This window comes from Microtus pennsylvanicus, chromosome 2 (assembly GCF_037038515.1).
Source record: "Microtus pennsylvanicus isolate mMicPen1 chromosome 2, mMicPen1.hap1, whole genome shotgun sequence".
NCBI classification, from domain to species: Eukaryota; Metazoa; Chordata; class Mammalia; order Rodentia; family Cricetidae; genus Microtus; species Microtus pennsylvanicus.
The window spans coordinates 135,970,760-135,994,732 of NC_134580.1; the positions used below are offsets into that span (position 1 = coordinate 135,970,760).

The 23,973-nt window shown below is 40.0% G+C and overlaps 2 protein-coding genes across 6 annotated transcripts in view; one reads left to right on the forward strand and one right to left on the reverse strand.

The window, feature by feature from the left end:
* The window catches only part of Zhx3 (zinc fingers and homeoboxes 3), a 116,723-nt gene that overhangs the window by 69,980 nt on the left and 22,770 nt on the right, over window positions 1-23,973 (reverse strand). The gene's annotated exons all lie outside the window — the stretch shown is intronic.
* On the forward strand, window positions 18,945-20,613 carry LOC142844454 (phosphoglycerate mutase 1-like). The gene has a single exon (XM_075962902.1). It carries the CDS (start codon window positions 19,198-19,200, stop codon window positions 19,732-19,734), a length of 537 nt encoding a protein of 178 aa, XP_075819017.1. The 5' UTR covers window positions 18,945-19,197; the 3' UTR covers window positions 19,735-20,613.

The following is a 23,973-nucleotide window of genomic DNA, read 5'->3' on the forward strand; positions in this document are numbered from 1 at the left end:
AAGAGTGGAGGCCGGAATATGAGTAGAAAGAGAAAGCAGATGGCTATTGCATAAGTCTGCATTAGTGCCACAGTAGGCTGCTGGCAATGGAGAAGGTTCTCCGTGTGCCGGAAACAGGAGGGATCAACAGGCTTCTGGTGGGCTGCACATAAGGAACAGTGTTTAAGGATAGATCTCAACTTTGTCGCTTTAATTACTAAAACCAGGACAATTCTGTTCTACAAAAATGGAGATCACAGGTCAGTTCTGAAGACCATCAAAGAAATGTCCAGAAACTTCACAGTTCTTTTGTTCAGGATTAATTTTTCTAGATCCTGCAAATATACCAAAGGCAATCTTATGATTTATCTCACCCTTCCTATCAAGTGGCAATCTTCCTCAACCCATATTTTTATGTACATTTGACACTAAGAGTAATGCCCCAGATGTCTTCTAAGCTTTTAATACCTCTAATGAGGGTCATAGATCAGATATACCCTAGAATCCTAAGTCCATTACATACAGTAAAGCAGGACTAGTGGAGACATTTAATACAATTGGCAATGACGCATGGCTACTGATGGAGGAGAGTCATCTGTTTTGTGTTGATTTAATTGGTTAAATAAAGAAACTGCCTTGGCCCTTAAATAGGACAGAAAGTTAGGTAGGCGGAGTAGACAGAACAGAATGCTGGGAGAAAGAAGCCGAGTCAGGCAGTCGTCATGATTCTCCCACTCCAGACAGACGCAGGTTAAGATCTTTCCTGGCAAGCCAGCTCGTGGAGCTACACAGAATATTAAAAATGGGTTAGATCAATATGTAAGAGCTAGCCAATAAGAGGTTATAACTAATGGGCCAGGCAGTGTTTAAAAGAACACAGTTTCCATGTAATTATTTGGGGTAAAGCTAGCCGGGTGCCGGGAAGCAGCCCTCCGCTCCATCAACATGGCTACTATTCATTAATATTACCTAAAGATTACTCTTAACTCTAGAAGTTGGTGTGAGAATACTAAAATGTAAATGTACCTCAAAGAAACATCACAACACCTAGATGTTCCATCTGGTTGTGCAGGTAAGTGTCTACATACACTCACACACCATTGGTTTTCTGTATCATTGAAATGGCACATCTCTCCTCTGCATCTGTCCAGTTCTGTAGAGATCCCCAGAGTTCATAATGCAGGGCTTCAGCTCTCCACTGCAAAGCTGGATGTCCTATAACATCAAGACTGTTCATCACAAAGGGCAAAGGTAAGCACCTCTTCCAGGAAGACTAGTCAATGAACACTAACAAAACATATCTATGAGCCGAAGGCAAGCATGAAGAATCACAATCTCGAAGCTCCATGGGAGCAGGAGCTGATCCAGTCCACGGACATTAGTGGACCAGGATTAAGAGCAGACCTGAGACAGTGAATTCCACTGGAACAGGTACAGAGGAGTAACGGCTGAGAGCTGAGAGAGTGAGCCAGAGCCAGAGACCGTGAGGGTCCAGACACGAATCTGGGACCTTCAAGGGAATAGAACTAAGCCAGGACCCCTGTGGGTCTGGGCGTGAATCTAGGACCTCTGAGGAACTAGGCCTGAACCAGGACCTCTGCCAGTCTGGGCGTGAATCTGGGACCTTCAAGGGAGTAGGCAGGAACCAGACATCTCTGCCGGTCTAGGCATGAGTCTGGGACCTCAGAGGGAGTAGGCCTGAGTCAGGACATCTGTGTGTTCAGGCATTGGTCTGGGACATCAAAGGGAATAGGAAGCAACCAGAAACATCTGCAGGTCCAAGCGTGAGTCTGGGACCTCTGAGGGAGTAAGCCTGAGCCAAATCCTCTGCAGGTCTGGGTGCACCCAAGTCTGGGAGCCTGAGAAAGTAGATGGGAGCCAGAGTGAAGGCGTAAGTCACAAACAATGCCACACCAGTTTGGAATTATGATTAATAGGGTGGTATTTATTTAAAGGGGAAAAAACTTACAGATCACTGTCAGCCCTCTGCGTAACCAGGAAGGAAGTCAAGTCACCGGCGGAGCAGGAAGTGAAGAGAGCGAGGAGAGGGAAGTGGCCGCTTTTTTAAAGGGAGAGAGACCACGCCCCAAGGGGCTGGTATCTCAGCGGCAATAGGCTGGAGGAGTGGGAGGACCTCCCGTAACACCTCCCCCTTTTGTTTAAATAAGAGAGTTCTAAACCTACTATGAAATTATATACAATAAGTACAAATATCCTATTCTAACTAGCTTAGGTCTTGTATAATAAATAACTTGGCCAAGTCATGAGAGAAAGGTAACTACATCTATATAGTCTTCAACCCCATCAAAGATCTGAGAAGGGAAATAATGTTACTTGGTTAATTAGGAAGTTCAATAAAACAACTTCCAAAACATGCAACAAATCACAGAGACAACTAGCTACCTAGGCAATCACCCAAAGTCACATTAGCAGCGTTGAAGCAACCAACTTTGGCTAAGGCCTAACATAACTGACACACCATTTTCAAAGGCAAGCAACTTTTCAAAACTATCTTACCCTGTCTTGGCAGGATAAGACAGTCCTGTTTTATCCATTGATGCATGCTCTGTATCTTTGTCGGTGGTTGAGGTACGGGCATTTCTTTGCCCCAAGGCCAGTTCTGCTAAAAAGAAAGGCTCCAGGTGGAGTGTCTTTGGTGCTCAACATTCTCTCGGGAATAGAGTAGTGTTGCCAGGAGCAATTGTGTCTCACTACCACAAAACTCTGAGTTAGATTAAAGGCCATTTTCTACAGCTCTTTGAAGAAGTTGAAGATTATCTATCTATACTGAGTATAATCTCTATATATCTAAAGAACCTGATTAGTCTAATTATAAATGACAAACTTAGATGACTATTAGTCTATATAATTCTCAATATCTATCTAACTTAAAGATTAAGACAATAAACAACTGTGAAACAAATGAGGACAATGACCTCCAAATATAAACAATGTACAAATATACGTTGCAGTAGGTAAATATATATCAATACACAAACATTATATAAGTATCTTAATCAGAGGTAGAAATGTACACAGCAATATGGTAAATATATACAATACAATATATGTCAATACATAAAAATGTTTTAAACAAGGTAGAAAAATGCATGCATACAATAGTCAATATAATTTAACTTTGTATCAATATACAAGAATCTATACCAATATATTTGTCTAAAAACAGTAACTCACAATTACAAATCTATTATCCCATCATCCCTCTTTTTTTTTTTTTTTTCAAAATGACCCCTGAGCTTATAAAATTCCTCCCCCAACCCTCAATCGTATACTAATTATAATCAACCCCTAAATGATGTTCCTAAACCCAAGGGCAAACTTTACTGGGAGAGGGGACGTCGTCCTCTAGAATTACTTCCAGCTGTCATGGGGGCGATGTTCTTTCTGGGGGATCCTGTGAAAGTAAAATGATGGTTAAATTTCAAGATCAATGTCTTTTAAAATTGCCAATAGTCTCTGAGTATTTTGTGCAGGTCTGGCCAAAATGTTGTATAAGATGTGCACCATTTCAGCTAACCAAGTTGGAACTGTCTTGTGCAGCTGGTACCCAAAGCAGGTCTTGTTGTAGCGCTATCAGTATCATGACGTCATATCAACCAGGTGGAGTTGTTGTTATGGGGCCCCATCTTCTTCCTGGAAACTTCAAATGTCACTTCAGGAAAAACTCATTGTTCATTATGAAAAACTTAAGCATTAATCATATAGACACACACATATATATATATTCAATGAAAGACATGATAGATATATTCAATGAAAAGTATGATAGATATGAAGAAAAGCAAAGATGTTTTCTAAACTCATATTTCTTTCTGTCCCACATCATGGCTCTTGACATGAGACAGAAACTCCAGAAACTCTGGGTTTTTCTCTTACTAACAGGCTTGGAATTGGAGAGGGACTGAGCCAGAGTCCAACTTCAAAACCAGCTTTATAAATTTAGAAATATGGTTTAATATTACTTACACAACCCATTCAGTTTTCTTGATATTTCCTATCGGGCAGGTATTTTTCCATCTGTCAGTATCCAAACATCCAGGGTCCCTTGAATTTCTCAAAGATGAGTGTTTTCCTGTGGAGATAAGAACAGAACCCTGCCCCCATTCTATATGTTTTTCTTACCACCTGTATGAATATCATCATTGTGGATGAGTTGTCATTTCTCCTTTCCAAGAGGTTTCTCTTCTTCAAATCGAAACTTTATTAATTTTGATGGTATCCACAATTTTTCTTCTCCTGTGGAAACAAGAGCAAAACCCCTTCCCCAACGTAACACATCTCCTGGCTTCCACTGAGAGGTCAGCACATCTTTGAAATAAATCGGTTGATTTAGTTCAGCAGACTTTTCCATTATCCAATGTCTCTCTGCTGCTGTCGTTCCTTTCTCATTAGCGTTAAGAAAATTCAAGGTTAATAAAGCATTATGTAATCTATTTCTGGGGGTATTTTCGGTCCCTTTCTGTTTGTTCAGCATATCCTTTATAGTACGATTTGATCTTTCTATAACTGCCTGACCTGTAGGATTATTTGGTATACCTGTAATGTGTTTTATATTATAATAATCAAAAAAGCGTTTCATTTTCTTAGATACATATGCTGGACCATTATCTGTCTTTATTTGCGCAGGTATACCCATGATGGCCATAACTTCCAATAAATGTGTGATTACTGAATCAGCCTTTTCTGAGCTCAGGGCAGTAGCCCATTGAAAACCTGAATACGTGTCTATGGTGTGGTGTACATATTTTAATTTACCAAATTCTATAAAGTGGAACACATCCATCTGCCAGATTTCATTTCTCTTAGTGCCCTTTGGGTTACTCCCTGCAGGCAACGGTGTTTGATTATAGAAAGAACAAGTAGGACATCTCTTTATAATGTCCTTAGCTTGTTGCCAAGTAATGGAAAATTCTTTCTTTAGGCCTTTACTATTGACATGATGCTTCTTATGAAATTCTGAGGCCTGCAACACACTTCCAATCAATAATTGATCAATCTCAGCGTTGCCTTGGGCTAGAGGACCAGGCAGACCTGTATGGGACCGGATGTGTGTTATGTACATCGGACAAAGCCTGTTCCTGATTATGTCTTGTACCTGGATAAACAATGAAGTCAACTCTGTGTCATCTGGTATAAATTCAGCGGTTTCAATATGCAAGATAACTCTTTCTGCATATTGTGAATCTGTAACTATATTAAGAGGTTCTTTAAAATCCCTTAGCACCATAAGAATGGCATATAATTCTGCCTTCTGGACAGAATTATAAGGGCTTTGTTCCACCTTACTCAATTCATCTGACTTGTAACCTGCTTTCCCTGATTTATTTGCATCAGTATAGAACGTACGGGCTCCAGTTATTGGAGCATCACGTACAATTCTAGGAAGAATCCAAGAAGTTCTTTTTATGAGGTTAAGTCTACCACTTTTGGGATAGTTGCTATTAATTTCTCCCAAAAAATTAGCACAAGCTCTTTGCCACGGTTCATTGTCTTCCCATAACTTTTTTATTTCTTCAGTAGTAAAAGGCACTATAATTTCTGCTGGGTCTATACCTGCTAGTTGACGAAGTCTCAGCTTACCTTTTATAATTAATTCAGAGACTTTTTCCACATAAGTTTTTAATTTTTTACTTGGTTTATTAGGTATAAATATCCACTCTAAAATAATATCTTCCCTCTGCATTAGAATCCCTGTAGGAGAAATTCTGGAAGGCAATATGACTAGGATGCAGCTAAGATTTGGGTTCACCCTATCCACATGTGCCTCCTGTAATTTTTCCTCAATCATTGTCAGTTCCTTTTCTGCTTCAGCTGTCAGTTTTCTTGGACTATTCAAATCTTTATCACCATCTAAGGTTTTGTTTAAATGAACTATTAGATCAGGTGTTATCCCAACAGCTGGTCGTAGACTGGAAATGTCTCCTAACAATCTTTGGAAGTCATTAAGAGTCTTTAACCGGTCTCTCCTAATTTGTGCCTTTTGCGTTTTAATTTTCTCTAACCCTATTCTGTAACCTAGGTAATTAATAGAATTTCCTCTTTGAATCTTTTCAGGGGCAATTTGTAAACCCCACCTAGGCAAGACTTTCTTTACTTCTTCAAACATCCTTTCTAAAGTATCTTTATTTGAATCAGATAACAAGATGTCATCCATGTAATGATAAATAATGGACTTGGGGAATTGTTTACGAATTATTTCCAATGGCTTACTTACAAAATATTGGCACAGTGTAGGACTATTGAGCATACCCTGTGGGAGGACAGTCCATTGATATCTCCTATTGGGCTGAGAATTATTATAAGTAGGCACTGTGAAGGCAAATTTTTCTCTATCCTTTTCTTGTAACGGTATAGTGAAAAAACAATCTTTCAAATCAATAACTATAAGAGGCCATCCTTTTGGTAACAGAGAAGGCAAAGGAATTCCAGATTGTAGTGAGCCCATAGGTTGAATTACTTTGTTGACAGCTCTTAGATCTGTCACCATTCTCCATTTACCAGATTTCTTTTTTACAACAAACACAGGAGAATTCCAAGGGCTGGTTGATTCTTCAATGTGGTGAGCATCTAGTTGCTCCTGCACCAGCTGTTCCAATGCCTGTAGTTTATCTTCAGCTAGAGGCCACTGTTTGATCCATATTGGCTTCTCAGTTAGCCATTTTAAAGGTAGGGCTGTTGGTACCTCTAAAGGTTTGGTATTTGCTGTATGTTCTTGTACAGCCTGAATGGCTAGTGACCTTTTTCCATAATACCTCATCATATACTTCCCAGAATTATGAGTTCCTGGAACTACAGGAATGTTAATCTGGGTATTCCATTGCTGTAGCAGGTCACGGCCCCATAAATTTATGGCAATATTGGCTATATATGGCCTTAGTCTTCCTATTTGCCCTTCGGGCCCTATGCATTCAACCCATCTTGTGCTTTGTTTTACACGAGATAGGGTTCCAATTCCCAGGAACTGAACATCTACCTCTTGAAGAGGCCAATTCGGATGCCAAGATTCTGGGGTAATGATACTTACATCCGCACCTGTGTCTAATAAACCTTCAATAAAAGTGCCATTTATACAGACTCTTAGCTTTGGTCTTTGATCATTAATAGAAGTCTGCCAAAATATACGTTTACTCTGTCCAACTGGGTTTTTTGACTCATCCTCCACATGGATTTCATCATTTAGACCAGTATTACTTTTTACAGCAGAAATTGGAGCTTTTAATTTTCTTGGTGAGGCACGTTCTCCACTGTGACTGGGAATGACTGGGCCACTGTTGGCTTGGGGGCCTGCGAGAGGCCCCTCAAGGAGTTTCCCGACGGTATCGGGTTGCCTTGTTTGTCTGTTGTTGACCTGCATTCATTGGACCAATGTCGGCCTTTACCGCATCTCCTACATATACCTGAAGGCCTAGGTCTCCTATCTTTGTCATTCCCAGAGGAGATAATATTCCTAGAAATTCTGTGCCTGCAATCCCTTTTCAGATGTCCTAATTTACCACAATTAAAACACCTGGCAGTTTGATGTCTCCTCATTGCTGTGGAAATCGCTTCTCCTACCCAAGATTCATCGTTATAGCTAAACGTCTCAACATTCATCGTATGCTGAATCCATTCATCCATAGGTGCTGATCTAGACTTTAAAGGCCCAATTATCTTTTTGCATTCTATGTTTGCATTCTCAAAAGCTAGAGATTCAAGAAGTATTCGTCTAGCTTCTGGGTCTGTTACCCCTATGTCCAGAGCCTTAATTAATCTTTGCAAAAAGTCAATAAAGGGTTCTCTCTGTCCCTGCCTAATTCTGGTATATGATTCAACCCTTTTTGCTGGATCTTGTATCCTATTCCAAGCATTTAAAGCTGCTTGGTGACATAGACACAGTACTTCATCATCATAAAGAGCTTGGACCTGTGGATCAGCATATTCTCCTGCACCAAGAATTTGGTCTTGGGAAACCTCAATACCTTTTGCTCTTCCTTGCTGTTCCATATGTTTGGATTCTTCTCTGAAATAAATTCCAAACATCAAGGAAGGTCCATTATCTAAAACTGCAGACACTAACTGATGGAAATCATGGGGGGTAGCTCTAGCATTAGAAGCCCAAGTCCTTATCATTTCCTTTACATATGCAGAGTGCAAGCCAAAATTAACAATAGCTTGCTTAATTTCTTTTAGATCATTCATTGCTATTGGCGTCCATCTAGCTTCTCTGACTCCCTTTGAGCCTTTAGAAGTTGACGCTTTGTCAGAATTAAGTATAGGGTATGCTGCTAAAACCTTTGGTAAGCCAGTTCTAATAGCTGGTGTTGGCATTGTATCCTGTCCTTGTGCCTTATTACTCTGTTCACCAGCTCCAATCATTTCTTCAATCATTTCAAGTCTTTTTATTATTGTCTCTTTTGAATCCTTAATCTCCTGACCTGCATGAGTTTCTAGTAAAGATTGTATGGTTCTTAGGAGTGCCATGATCTTCCTAAATGATAGAATATGCAAAAGAATACTAAAACCTAGTAACCAGTAAATTAAGTTATCCCCATAGTCATATAAACCTTGCATGATATAACCCATTGTATTGGTAACCAGAACAGTAAAATTCGCGTTGGAAACGGGAACTGCCATATTACCTATTATCCAGCAGGTGGCGCTGTTGCCAAGTCTCGACGAAAACACGGTCCTGTTTCAGAGTCCGCCTAGTATTTGTTAAAAACTGGAAAATGTAAGTTGCTCAACAAAGTAAATGTAATTAAATCAATTCCAGAGATGGAACCAGAAACCAGAATCCAGGGGTAGAGAAGAGCAACCTGGAAGCCGCTTATGCCTCCACGTGACAGAGTCACCCTGAGGGGTTGCAGCTTTCAGCAACCGCGTGCTCTGGTTCGCGCCACTTAAGAGCTGTGCTTGCAAGGGAGATTTAAAAACGACTCAGAAAAGAGCAAACCAGGCGGGCAGAGACTACGCGGGCCTGTGGAGTTTAAATCCACAGGCAGCGGCTGAGGAAGCAAGGGCTCCCGCCAAGCTGAACAAGCGCCCGCCAAGCCGAACTTGCGGCCGCCAAGCCGAACTTGCGGCTGCCAAGCCAAACTTCCGGCCGCCAAGCCGAACTTCCGGCCGCCAAGCCGAACTCGCGGCTGCGAGCCGGGAGAGGTTCTAAAACCAAACGTTGGGCGCCAAATGAAGGCGTAAGTCACAAACAATGCCACACCAGTTTGGAATTATGATTAATAGGGTGGTATTTATTTAAAGGGGAAAAAACTTACAGATCACTGTCAGCCCTCTGCGTAACCAGGAAGGAAGTCAAGTCACCGGCGGAGCAGGAAGTGAAGAGAGCGAGGAGAGGGAAGTGGCCGCTTTTTTAAAGGGAGAGAGACCACGCCCCAAGGGGCTGGTATCTCAGCGGCAATAGGCTGGAGGAGTGGGAGGACCTCCCGTAACACCAGAGACCTTTGCAGGACCAAACACCAAGCCAGGGACTTCTGCAGGAGGGGACAAGACCAGGATTTACAGAAACAGATCAAAGCCAGTAACCTAGGCCAAAGTAGGCCCGAGACAGTAAACTCCAAGGTAGTGGAGCAAAGTCCAGGAGCACTGAGCAATCTCCAGGAACACAGAATGACCAACAGGGTAAATAGCACCATGACACTGACTGTACCATGAGGAATAACCATCTGAGCTTTGCATTCACTGGCACCTAGAAGATTAATCAACAGAATCTCAGACAACCCCAACCACACCTATTAGAAAAAAAGATGAGTAGAAAAGGTAAGAACACACACAACACCACAAACAGCAACACAACACCAGTAAAACCTAAAGACCCTATAACAGCAAAACTTGAACAACCAAATATAGATGAAGTAGAAGAAAATGACCTAAAAAAATTTTCAGGAGAATGTTTGAAACTCTTAAAGAGGAAATGAGAAATTCCCTCAAAGAAATGGAGGAAAAGACAAACAAAAAATTGGAAGGCATCAGCAAATCCTTAAAGAAAACCAAGAAAAAGCAATCAAATATATGAAAGAAACTTTTCAAGACTTGAAAACTAAAATAAAGACAATAAAGAAAACACAAGCTGAGGGAATTATAGAAACAGAAATCATGAGAAAACAATCAGGAACAATTTGCAAGCATGAACAGCAGAATACAAAAGATGGAAGAGAGAATCTCAAGCGCTGAAGATACAATAGAGAAAACAGACTCATCAGTTAAAGAAAACATTAAATCTAACAAAAGCTTAACCCAAAATATCCAGGAAATACGGGACACCATGAAAAGACCAGACCTAAGAATAATAGGTATAGAAGAAGGAGAAGAAATTCAACTCAAAAGCACAGAAAAATATACTTAACAAAATCAGAGAAGAAAATTTTCCCACCCTAAAGAAAGATATGCCTATGAAAATATAAGAAGCTTACAGAACACCAATAGACTGGATCCAAAAAAAAGTCCCCTTGCCACATAATAACCAAAACACTAAACATACAGAGTAAAGAAGGAATATTAAGAGCTGCAAAGAAAAAAAAATGCCAAGTAACATATAAAGGCAGACCTATCAGAATTACACCTGACTTCTCATTGGAGACAATGAAAGCCAGAAAGTCGTGGTCAGACGTTATGCAGATATTAAGAGACCTCAGATGCCAGCCCAGACTACTATACCCAGCAAAACTTTCAATCACCATAGAAGGACAAAACAAGACATTCTATCACAAAACCAGATTTAACCAAGACCTACACAACCACAAACCCAGCCCTACACAAAATACTAGAAAGAAAACTCCAACTCAAGGAAGTTGGCTACACCAACAAAAACACAGACAATTGATGATCTCATTAGCAGCAAACCCCAAAGGAAAAAATGTACAAATTAACATCACCAACAATGAAAACTAAATTAATAGGAGAAAGCAATCAATGGTCATTAATATCCCTTAATATAAATAGACTTAACTCACCTATTAAAAGGCACAGGCTAACAGATTGGATACAAAAACAGAATCCATCCTTCTTCTGCATACAAGAAATACATTTCAACCTCAAAGACAAACATCGTCTCAGAGTAAAGGGTTGAAAAAAAATATTCCAATCATATAGACCTAACAAACAAGCGGGTGTAGCTATTCTAATATCTAAGAAAAGAGACTTCAAACTAAAATCAATCAAAAGAGACAAAGGAGGACATTTCATATTAGTCACAGGAAAAATCCATCAAGAGGAAATCTCAATACTGAACATTTATGCCCCAAATACAAGGGCACCCTCATATGTAAAATAAATACTTCTAAAGCTTAAATCATACATTAAACCTCACACGCTAATAGCGGGAGACTTCAACACTCCCCTCTCACCACTGGACAAGTCAAATGGACAAAAAATGAACAGAGAAATAAGGGAACTAACAGATGTTTTGACTCAAATGGACTTAACAGACATCTATAGAATATTCCATCCAAACAGAAGAAAATATACCTTCTTAGCACCTCATGGAATCTTCTCAAAAATTACCCACATACTCGGTAACAAAACAAACCTCAACAAATACAAAAAAAATGGAATAACCCAGTGTATCTTATCAGATCACCATGGTTTAAAACTAGAAGTCAACATCAATACCAATTCCAGAAAGCCCATAAAGACATGGAAATTAAACAATGCTCACTTGAATCATCAATGAGTCAAGGAATAAATAAAGGGAGAAATTAAAGAATTCCTAAAATTCAATGAAAATGACCACACAACATAACCAAATTTATGGGAAACAATGAAAGCAGTGTTAAGAGGAAAGTTCATAGCACTAAATGCCTACATAAAGAAGCTGGAAAAATCCTACACTAGTGAATTAACAGAACATTTGAAAACTTTAGAATAAAAAGAAGCAAACTCACCTAAGAGAACTAGATGGCAGGAAATAAACTGAGAGCTGAAATCAATAAAATAGAAACAAAGAAAACAATACAAAGAATCGACAAGACAAAGATTTGGTTCTTCGAGAAAATCAACAAAATAGACAAACCTTTATCCAAACTAACCAAAAGGCAGAGAGAAAATATCCAAATTAACAAAATCAGAAAAGAAAAGGGGGACATGACAACAGAAATGGGGGATATCCAGAGAATCATCAGACCATATTTCGAAAACCTGTACTCTACAAAATTGGAAAACTTAAAGGAAATGGACAACTTTCTGAATAAATATCATTTACCAAAATTAAATCAAGACCAGATAAGCAAATTAAACAGACCTATAACTGCTGAAGAAATAAAAACAGTCATTAAAAGTCTCCCAACCAAAAAAAGCCCAAGACCAGATGGTTTCAGCTCAGAATTCTACAAGATTTTCAAAGAAGAACTAATACCAATACTCCTCAAATTTTTCCACACAATAGAAACAGAAGGAACATTGCCAAACTCTTTTTATGAGGCTACAATTACCCTGATACCCAAACCACAGAAAGACATTACTAAGAAAGAGAATTACAGACCAATTTCACTCATGATCATTGATGCAAAAATACTAAATAAAATACTGGCAAACTGAATCCAAGAACACATCATAACCATAACCCAACATGATCAAGTCGGCTTCATCCCAGAGATGCAGGGATGGTTCAACATACAAAAATCTGTCAATGTGATTGACTATATAAAGAAACTGAAAAATAAAAACCACATGATCATCTCATTAGATGCTGAAAAAGCTTTTGACAAAATACAACATCCCTTCATAATAAAGGTCTTGGAGAGAGCAGGGATACAAAGAACATACCTAAACATAATAAAGGCAATATACAGCAAGCCAACAGCCAACATCAAACTAAATGAAGAGAAACTCCCAGCAATCCCACTGAAATCAGGAACAAGACAAGGTTGTCCACACTCCCCATATCTATTCAATATAGTTCTTGAGGTACTAGCTAGAGCAATAAGATACAAAAGTAAATCAAGGGGATACAAATCAGAAAAGAAGTCAAACTCTCACTGTTTACTGAAGATATGATAGTTTACATGAGCCCAAAAATTCTACCAAGGAACTTCTACAACTCATAAACACTTTCAGTAATGTAGCAGGATACATGATTAACTAAAAAAAAAAAAATCAGTAGCCCTTCTGTATACAGATGATAAAAGGGCTGGGAAAGAAATCAGAGAAACAAAACCCTTCACAATAGCCACAAATAGCATAAAATATCTCAGAGTAACTCTAACCAAACAAGTGGAAGACTTGTATGATAAGAACTTTAAATCTTTGAAGAAAGAAATTAAAGAAGACACCAGAAAGTGAAAAGATCTCCCATGCTCTTGGATAGGTAGAATTAACATAGTAAAAATGGCAATCTTACCAAAAGCAATCTACAGACTCAATGCAATGTCCAGCAAAATTCTTCACAGACCTCAAAAAAAAAAACAGTACTGCACTTTATATGAAAAAGCAAAAAAAAAGCCCAGGATAGCCAAAACAATCCTGTACAATAAAAAAAAAAAAACTTCTGGAGGCATCACAAGTCCTGACTTCAAACTCTACTGCAGAGCTACAGTACTTAAAACAGCCTAGTATAGGTATAAGAACAGACAGCAGGACCAACAGAACTAAATCGAAGGCTCGGATATTAATCCACACACCTTCGAACACCTGATTTTTGACAAAAAAAAGTAAAAAATATCAAATGGAAAAAAGAAAGCATATTTAACAAATGATGCTGGCATAACTGGATATCAACATGTAAAAGAATGAAAATAGACCCATATCTATCACCATGCACAAAACTCAAGTCCAAATGGATCAAAGACCTCAACATAAAGTCAGCCACTCTGAACCTTATAGAAGAGAAAGTGGGAAGTACACTTGAACACATTGGCACAGGATACTACTTCCTAAATATAACCCCAGCAGCACAGACACTGAGAGAAACAATTAATAAATGGGACCTCCTGAAACAGAAAAGCTTCTGTAAAGCAAAGGGCACCATCAACAAGACAGCCTACAGAATGGGAAAAGATCTTCACCAATCTCATATCAGACAGAGGTCTGATCTCCAAAATATACAAAGAACTCAAGAAATTGGTCATCAAAAGAACAAATAATCCAATAAATATGGAGTAGAGACCTAAACTGAGAACTCTCAACAGAGGAATCTAAAATGGCTGAAAGACACTTAAGGAAATGTTCAACATCCTTAGTCATCAGAGAAATGCAAGTCAAAACAACTCTGAGATTCCATCTTATACCTCTAAGAATGGCCAAGATCAAAAAATACTGATGACAACTTATGCTGGAGAGGTTTTAGGGAAAAGGGAACACTTCTGAATTGCTGATGGAAATGCAAGCTGGTACAGCCCCTTTGGATGTCAGTGTGGCTATTTCTCAGAAAATTAGGAAACAACCTTCCTCAAGACCCAGTAATACCACTTTTGGGTATATATCCAAAGGATGCTCAATCGTGCCACAAAAACATGTGTTCAACTATGTTCATAGCAGCTTTGTTTGTAATAGCCAGAACCTAGAAACAACTTAAATGCCCCTCGACCAAAGAATGGATAAGAAAAGTATGGTACATTTACACAATGGAATACTACACAGCAGAAAAAAAATAACAACATCTTGAATTTTGCAGGAAAATGGATAGGTCTAGAAAACATCATTTTGAGTGCGGTAACCCAGACACAGAAAGATAACTATCAAAAAATATAAGTATCATATGTACTCACCCATAAATGGTTTTTAAACATAAAGCAAAAAAAACCAGCCCACAAACAACAATCCCAGAGAAGTTAGGCAACAATAAGTACACTAAGAGAGACATACATAGATCTAATCTACATGGGAAGTAGAAAAAAACAAGATCTCCTTAGTAAATTGGGAGCATGGGGACCTTGAGGGGAGGGCTGAAGGAGAGAGGAGAGCAAGCAGTGCTCAATAAAAATCAATTTAAAAAAAGAATCACCATCTCCAATTTCTAAATTACAGTTTACTCAGCTTCTCTTATCATTAGCAAATAGAAAATCATCTTAAAGGCCTTCAGGGAGACAAAGGACTAGGAGAAAGGTTCAAGTGGACAGCTTTTTACTCTCTACACACATATGTATTTTTGAATATATTAAGCATATGTCTGTGAATTATATGCATAATTTTAATATATATAATACAATTTAGTCTTCCTATAGCAATAAAAATTGTATGTTTCAACTACAAAATATAAAATGCTTATTGCATAATGACTCCTTAAAAATACAGCTATGATTAAATAAATTAAGTGCTTACTGCATTTGGTATTTATAAGGTACCAAGAAGCATGCTACACTAGACTCTACTACTCTCAAGCCACTAACTGTTCTGTGCTCATCTATACTGTTCTAATTGCTTCGGGTCTCACCTTAAATGCTAGAAATTCCCAAAGCCGCTTCTTCTCACCATTGGCCAGCTAGCTGAACGTTGAATATTAGCTCTTAGATAATCCATTTCCTCCAAAGCTCTGCTTGTCCTAAACCAGAATTATTCTCTCCTTCAGAACTGATTGCCCTTTCCTCCACTGTCCACCTCAGTGTATAAGCAATAACAGAATCTATGTCTTTCCATTCCCACAGGTACTCAATACCCATTAGTTTCCCTTCCTGAGACTTTTATTAATATGCTGGCTATTCAGTTACATCTGTTCAAAGACACAGCCCTTCTCACCAAGACTCCAGTCTCCACGCTCTCTGCATTCCACTCTCTACACTGCTCTGGACTTCTTTCCTCTCTTCCTCCCTCTGTCTCTTCTTCTAGTTTTGGGGATTTTGCATCCATCTGACTATGCAGCCCAGGATGACCTGAAACTAGAAATCTTCCATCTTCAGACTCCTGATTAAGGGTGTGTGTAGGCTTGATATTTCCTGATGGAAATCTGGTCAGTTGTTTTCTTGCTACATAGTGTTCAGGCTCCCTTCCTCACAACCACAGCATCAAATATATGAATGCTACCATCTGAATCCAGACTACTCCCCACCCTTTCCAGCCTCATAGTCCACCAATTTAATCAACACCAAGCTCTAGCTCCACCCACCTACCTCCAACCTGCACAGCAAGTTCTTGCCAGATTCCTCAGGGTCCTACCACATGTTTTTCCCCTAAGTTCTAGGCACACTGCTTCCTCTATATAAACTCTCACTTCTCCCTCGATGTGGTTCGCTCTTACTGGTCCTTTAGGCTTGAGCTCAGGCACTTCTGTCTCCAAACATTCCCTAATTACCTCTGCTTCTCCTCTCGAAACACTAGTTTGGTTGTCCTGTTGATTTGTTTTTGCCACTCTGGGGAAATCTGGTACGCTGACCTGTAATTTCCTCTTACTCTTCTCATTCATATCAACTGTACATTACTTGAAGCCAAAGGCCCTGTCTACTGTCCTTTTCCATGGAAGACACACATAACAATAAACACTGGTTATACCTTTCCTTCCTATGATCACCTCATTACTGTCCAACACAGATGGAAAAAAGCTGAGGAGATGAAAGGCTAGTCCTACTTCATCTCCCCCTTGACTCCCAAATTTTTCTGTGCCAAATGTGCCAAATGTTTTAAAACTTTGCAAAAATAACCCTCCTGAGATGTCATTAATAACGTATTCATTATAAACCTTTTTAGCTATATAAAGGGCATCCATCCAGCATGTTGGACTCCTTTTCCCTTAGAGAATGGGTAGAAGTGAATTATATTCTGGGCATTATTACACTCTAGTGATCCATGGGCCAAGAAATTTCCAGAAGTGGAGCTAGCGCTGTAATTCAGTTGGTAGAGTGTTTTCCCAGCATGCATGAAGCCTTAAGTTTGACCCTCAGCATTGCAAACACCAGGTGAGAACAGACTAGGCTACATGAGGCCTTGTCAAAGAAAAGAAAATGGTTCTCTGATCCTTCCCCTTCCAGGAACAGCCATATTTTCTCACTCAGTGCTAGTCTCATTCCTAAGACACGATGGTGAGGGTCAGAGTAAATAAATTTGACTTGATGAGCACAGATCTCTCAGGCTGCCATCAGCTCTGGCAAAATGGACATTGTTACCATCGGTGACCCATTTACTGACCTCAATGACTTGGTCTAGAAGTTCTAGTATGATTCTACACAACACAATTTCCACATAGGAAACTTGTCATCAATGAAAAGGCCATCTCCATCTTCCAGGAGAGAGATCCCACTAACATCAAATGGGTGATACTGGCACTGAGTATGTTCTGGGACCTGCTGGTGTTTTCACTATCAGCAAATAGATGGAACCCACTTTAAAAATGGAGCCAAAATGATCATCATCTCTGCCTCTTCTGCTGATACCCTCTTGTTTGTGATAGGTGTGAACCACACAAAGTATAAATACTTACACCAGATTGTCAGCATTGTCTCTTGTGCCACCAGCTGTGTACCCCCCACTGCAGGATATTTTATCACATTGTGTGAAGATGTGTCACTATTTTACCTGCTAAGACACCTGATTGGTTTAATAAAGAGCTGAACGGCCAATAGCTATGCAGGAAAGAACAGATGGGACTTCTGGGTAGAATGAGGAACTAAGGGGAATGAATCTATACATACATGCAGGAAACACCAGTGAGACACTGAGGAAGTAAGACATATAATATGGAGGAGAGGTAACTAGTCATGTGGCAGAATATAGATTAATATAAATGGATTAATTTAAATCTTAAGAGCTATTTGGAAAAAACTAAGCTAAGGCCAAGATTTTACAATTAATAAGAAGTCTCCATGTCATTATTGGGGAGCTGAAGGTCCCAAAGAATGTCCAATAAAAAAGTTCAACTATATCCCCCAAGGGTCAAGGTCATCAATAAACAACTTTCATCATTGAAGAACTCATGACCACAGTCCATGCCATTACCATCACCCAGAAGACTGAGTGTACCTTCTGAGAAACTGTGATATAATAGCCTTGGGGCTGCTTAGAACACCATCCTTAGCCGGGCAGTGGTGCCACACACCTTTGATCCTAGCACTTGGGAGGCAGAGACAGGTGGATCTCTGTGAGTTCAAAGCCAGCCTGATCTACAGAACAAGTTCCAGGACAGGCTCCAAAGCTACAGAGAAACCCTGTCTTGAACACCCCCCCCAAAAAAAAAAGAGAACACCATCCTAACATTCACTGACTCTGTATTCTGAATTAATCCAGAGATAAAAGGGAAGTTCATTGGTGTGTCCACTATGGATCTGACTCACAACCTGGAGAAAGTAGCCAAATATGATAATATTGAGAAGGTGGTAAGCAAACATCAGAGAACCCCCTAAAGAGCATTCTGGGCTACAATGAGGATCAGGTTGTCTTGTCTCCTGTGATTATAATAATGTCATTTGCTCTTCTATTTTTGATGCTTGATGCTGGAGCTGGCACTGCCTTCAAAGACCACTTTTGTCAAGCTCAATTCCTGGTGTCAATGAATTTGGCTACAGCAACAGGATGGTGAAACCTCATCATCACATGCTCTTGAAAGAATAAGAAGCCCTGGACTACTCATCCCAGAAAGAACGGGAGAGAAAGAGAGACTCCCAAATGCTAGGAATTCCCGTCAACTCAGGCTGCTCCAACTCAGCCACCAACACACTGAACATTTCCCTTCACAATCTCTATTTCAGACCCTCAGAAGAAGAGGAAGGGCTTAGGGAGTCCCACTCTTGCATATACTACCAATAAAGTTCACTGTGCTCCCCAAATAAGAAAGAAGAAATTCAAGAAGTATTTTTTAAATGATTGTACCCCCACACTTCTTACCAAATGACTAGAGTCAGGTGACTGTGCTTTGTTTTTTCAATGCCACAATTAAGCTATTAGTGGTTTTTCTTTGAAAAACAGCACTGGGACACACATTTATGTGAATGAAAAAAACTTTAACTCAATCTTTCCATAACTCTTCCACTTTTAGTTTCTTGTGAGGTAAAAACTTACCAATTTGTTTAAAAATATTTAGTCATGAGTCTCTGCTGCATCCCCTTGCCTATCGCCATGGCTGCCTACAAGCTGGTCCTCATCCGGCACGGCGAGAGCGCCTGGAACCTGGAGAACCGCTTCAGCGGCTGGTACGACGCCGACCTGAGCCCGGCGGGCCACGAGGAGGCGAAGCGCTGCTGACAGGCGTTGCGAGATGCTGGCTATGAATTCGACATCTGCTTCACCTCCGTGCAGAAGAGAGCAATCCGGACCCTCTGGACAGTCCTGGATGCCATTGACCAGATGTGGCTGCCAGTGGTCAGGACCTGGCGCCTCAATGAGCGACACTATGGGGGGCTGACTGGTCTCAATAAAGCAGAAACTGCTGCTAAGCATGGTGAGGCACAGGTAAAGATCTGGAGGCGATCTTACGATGTCGCACCACCGCCAATGGAGCCTGACCATCCCTTCTACAGCAACATCAGTAAGGATCGCAGGTACGCAGACCTTACTGAGGACCAGCTACCGTCCTGTGAGAGCCTGAAGGACACTATTGCCATAGCACTGCCCTTCTGGAATGAAGAGATTGTCCCCCAGATCAAAGAGGGGAAGAGAGTCCTGATTGCAGCCCATGGCAACAGCCTTGGGGGGATCGTCAAGCATCTGGAGGGTCTCTCAGAAGAGGCCATCATGGAGCTGAACCTGCCAACTGGCATTCCCATTGTCTATGAATTGGACAAGAACTTGAAGCCCGTTAAACCCATGCAGTTCCTGGGAGATGAAGAGACCGTGCGGAAAGCCATGGAAGCTGTGGCCGCGCAGGGCAAGGCCAAGAAGTGAAGGCGCACAAACAGACTTCTGCCCCGAGACCCTCCTCCCTGCCTGTCTGCCTCCTGTGCCCTTCCCAGCACCCGTTACTGACTCCATGTTTAGGATCTTAAGTTTAAGTTGTAGCTGCAGATGGGGACCAGTGGCTCCCATTTTGTTTTAGTATTTTATCCCCTGCACCCACTCCCTTCATAGAATCTAGTCAGAGTAACACCTCTAGGGTGCAGGTTCTTGGTCCACATCCAGGGAAGGCTCCCTCCCAGGAGAATTGAGAGGTAGTAATTACAGTTTTCTTAGTCCTATGTTTACAAGGGTCTGCTTTAGGAGGTCAGGGAGGAACTATGCCGTGGCCTGACCACTGAGAAGCCTGTCCTGCACTCTTCTGCAGTTAGGTAACTGGGGGCTTTAGTCATTCCAGTGGAAGGTGAAAGTAGCCTGCATTTAAAAGATGAACTACCTTCCTCTCTGACCCTAAAGGAGCTGCTGGCCCCCGAAGGTTGGGATCAATCCTGTCAAGTCTATGTGTTACATTTACTTTTACAAAAACAGAAGTACATATATATTTATCGGTACACAAAAACCCCTCTGAGGTTTCTAGTGGTGATTGAAATAGTCTATGTGGTCACCAGAAAATAAGCCATTCCTCATATCAAGTGGGATAAACTCCTTGTCCTCAAGGGACAGGAGTGTCTCTTACTGTGTGTTAGGACCCCTCTGCCTTGTCTTGTAGAGGTGAAGTGCCCCTTGATCATGTCTAAGGTTTTGTCTTTTGCTGTCTGAATCATGTTCCAGCTGCTTGACCCTACCATGTGGGTCCAGAACTTGTTTTGGGCATACTAAATCTTCTTTTCCAGATCAGTATAATAAAGGAGTGATGTGCAATAAAAAAAATATTTAGTCATTCTTTGAATTATAAGGTTGTGATGCAGGGAACTGAAAATGAGAAATTCACATATGAAACATGACATCATCAGTTATCTGAACATGTACATGTACAGAGAATGTAAGAACTCAATCATGCAATGTCTTTTAGATGTTCCACTTTCTATAAAGTTTTTTGCCTGAATATTATATATAATTAAACATTATTGAAATATATGTAAATATAGTTTTCCCTAATGGTATCTAGAAGTACTTTGTATTTTCTTATAGAAGTTAAAGATATAGTTTCCTCAGAAATTATAGTCAAAATTTTAAAGTACTTAAAACTAAGTAGTCAAGCATGGTGGTGGGCACCGCTACTAGTTCCAGCACTCGAAGGTGAGGCAGGCAGATATCTGTGAGTTTCAGGCCAGCCTGATGTATATGGTGAGTTCCAGGATAGCCAGAGCTATATAGCGAGACTCTGTCTCAAAAGAACAACAAAAGAAAAATAAATAAATAAAATTGGCTTGTTATGAATCCCAGCATACAGAATGAGGAGGTCTGGACAGAACATTAAATTTTCTAAGCTATTCTAATAAAATCTTGATCTTTTTTTGAAGTAAATACTCAGATTTTAAAGAAATGATGCTAACATTAGCATCAGGACACCTTGACTCCCCGGTGTTGCTGTCACCGGCATTTAAAAGGTTGCTGCATGACTACAGACAAGTCGGCTAATATGCCTGAGCCTTGGTTTCCTCATTTAAATAGTAAAAGAGAGGAACTAAACCACTAACAAGATGATACTAAGTTTAGTAAGAAATCATCATCAAAGTATTTTTCAGGGAATCCTGGGTTAACTGGGTTAACTGGGTTAACTGGGTTAACTTAGCACTTCAATAATCCTATCAAAATAAAGTCATCAAAACAGACAGAAATAATTTTGCAGTTGGGTGTATGAGATCCAGGGTAAAGTCTGTCGTCCTCTTGTTCTGGCGGTGCTGCCCAATAGCTAGAATCACCTGCTTCGTTTCCTTTCTATAGCCAGTGCCACCATCAGAAAGTTATGGAACTTTTACAATGTGAGTTTTTTCATTTGCAGAACAGAGACGGCAATGAGGCCTATCTTATAGAATTGCTGAGAGCTAGGAAAGGGAATACTTATAAATGCATAGCAGTCTACCTACCGCAGAGTAAAAACTCATCAGTGTTAACTGTTGGTACAAGTTGTAAGTATTGGCTAATAGAGTCCTTACAATGACACAGGTTAAAAAAAAAATTGCAAAAGCATCAGAATAATAGTCACTGTTTACAATGTACTTTCTTTACATTTGTAAAGTCCTTTAAATTAAAAATGCATAAAAGACCAAAAAAAGCAATAATTTCCATTACCCCAAATTAGCCACTTATAATTGAACACATTTAAAGAGACAGCTGTTGTCAATGTGACAGGCTGTAAAATGGCATCTTGTAGCCCATTCCTTCCTTTTGCATTCATTTAGGAAATTGCTACTTTAGGGGTTTAATAATGATCAGTACATGCTAAATTTCTTGTTATTTGTCTGGAAAACCTGTCACCTACACTCGCAAATGAAAGTTAGCTTGCTATCTAATAATAGTGCAGCCTGAAAAATGGCTTAGATAATTTGTCAGATCTTGAATTTGCAGGCAAATGGATGGATCTAGAAAACATCATATTGAGTGAGGTAACCCAGGACCAGAAAGACAAATATCACATGTACTCATTCATAAGTGGCTTTTAGACATAAAACAAAGAAAAAACAGCCTCCAATCCACAATCCCAGAGAACCTAGACAACAATGAGGACCCTGAGAGAGACATACATGGATCTAATCTACATGGGAAGTAGAAAAAGACAAGCTCTCCTGAGTAAATTGGAAGAATGGGAACCATGGGAGAGGGTAGAAAGGGAGGGGAGAGGAAGGAAGAAGAGTGGATAAAAATATATAGCTCAATAAAAACAATAAAAATATAAAGAGGAAAAAAAGATACTCTCAATCAGTTCTTTCCTTCACAGAAGTGACATGTTACATTTCCTTATGTCTCACTCTCTGTTCGGCAGATTTTGAGATGGTCCCTAATGATCTCTGCCTCCTGGTATTCATGCTCTTATGTAACCTCTGACGCAATGTGGGCCAGGCTTACTGACTCACTTCTAACAAATACACCAGATGTGGTGGAATGTCACTTCCCAAACCAGGTTATAGAGATGCTCTGGCTTCCATCTTGGGTGTTTTCTTTCCCTCTTCCCTGAATCATGCCTCCTAGGGTAAGTCAACATGAAGTCATGAAACAACCTGGGAGATGGATGCTTGTGAATAACTAAACCTAGCAACAACAACATTTAAATTCAAATGTAGAGCAAAGCAAACACTTTTTTTTTCATTTGAGTCTAATTTTAGAGTCTCTTAATCATGGTCTTAAAATCTTCAGGATGGTGGTAACTTTTACCCAGTACCATCATCTCTTTAAAGTGAATGGAGCATATTTGTTCATTTTTTTTTAAGCAAGCACACAGTTTAAACTATACGCTAACTACAATTTATAAGACATAAAAAAAAGACTTACTGCCAACATTTGCTGGAAGAACAACATTCACATGGTTATAGGCAGAAATTAGCCTACAAAAGACTAGTTTTAGCAGGCTAGAACAGTATCTGGAAAAATTACTCTGACATAGGCACAATTTGTCATCGGTACTCCAGTCCTGTTTGGTTATTGTTGTTTTGTTTTAAATATATATTTTTAAAATTATGTGTATGTAGGTGTACAAAGCAAAACTGTGAGGTGCACAAAAGAAGATGTCCAATGTTGTGGTGGTTTGAATGAAAATGGTCCTCATAGACTCATAGGGAGTAGCACTATTAGGAGGTTTGGCCTTGTTGGGGTAGTTGGCTTTGTTGGAGGAAGTGTGTCACTGGGGACAGGCTTTGAGGTTTCAGATACTCAAGCCAGGACCAGTGTCACTCTCTCTTCCAGCTGCCTTCCGATCTAGATGTAGAACTCTCAGCTCCTTCTCCAGCACCATGTCTGCCTGTGTGCAGCCATGCTTCCCACCATGATGACAACGGACTAAATCTCTGAATTGTAAGCAAGCCCCCCAAATTAAATGTTTTCCTTTATTAGAGTTACTGTGATCATGGTGTTTCTTCACAGCAATAGAACACTAACTAAACAGATGTCCTGGAGCTGCAGTTTCAGGTGGTTGTGAGCTGCCCAATGTGGGTGCTGTGAACCAAATTTAAGTCTTCTGCAGGAGCAGTGCTCTTACTCTTAACCACTGAACTATGTCTCCAGTTCCCTACCAGTCCCACCTTTATATTATCTCCCCATGCCCCCCTTAGTCTATGCCTAGATATTCTCCAT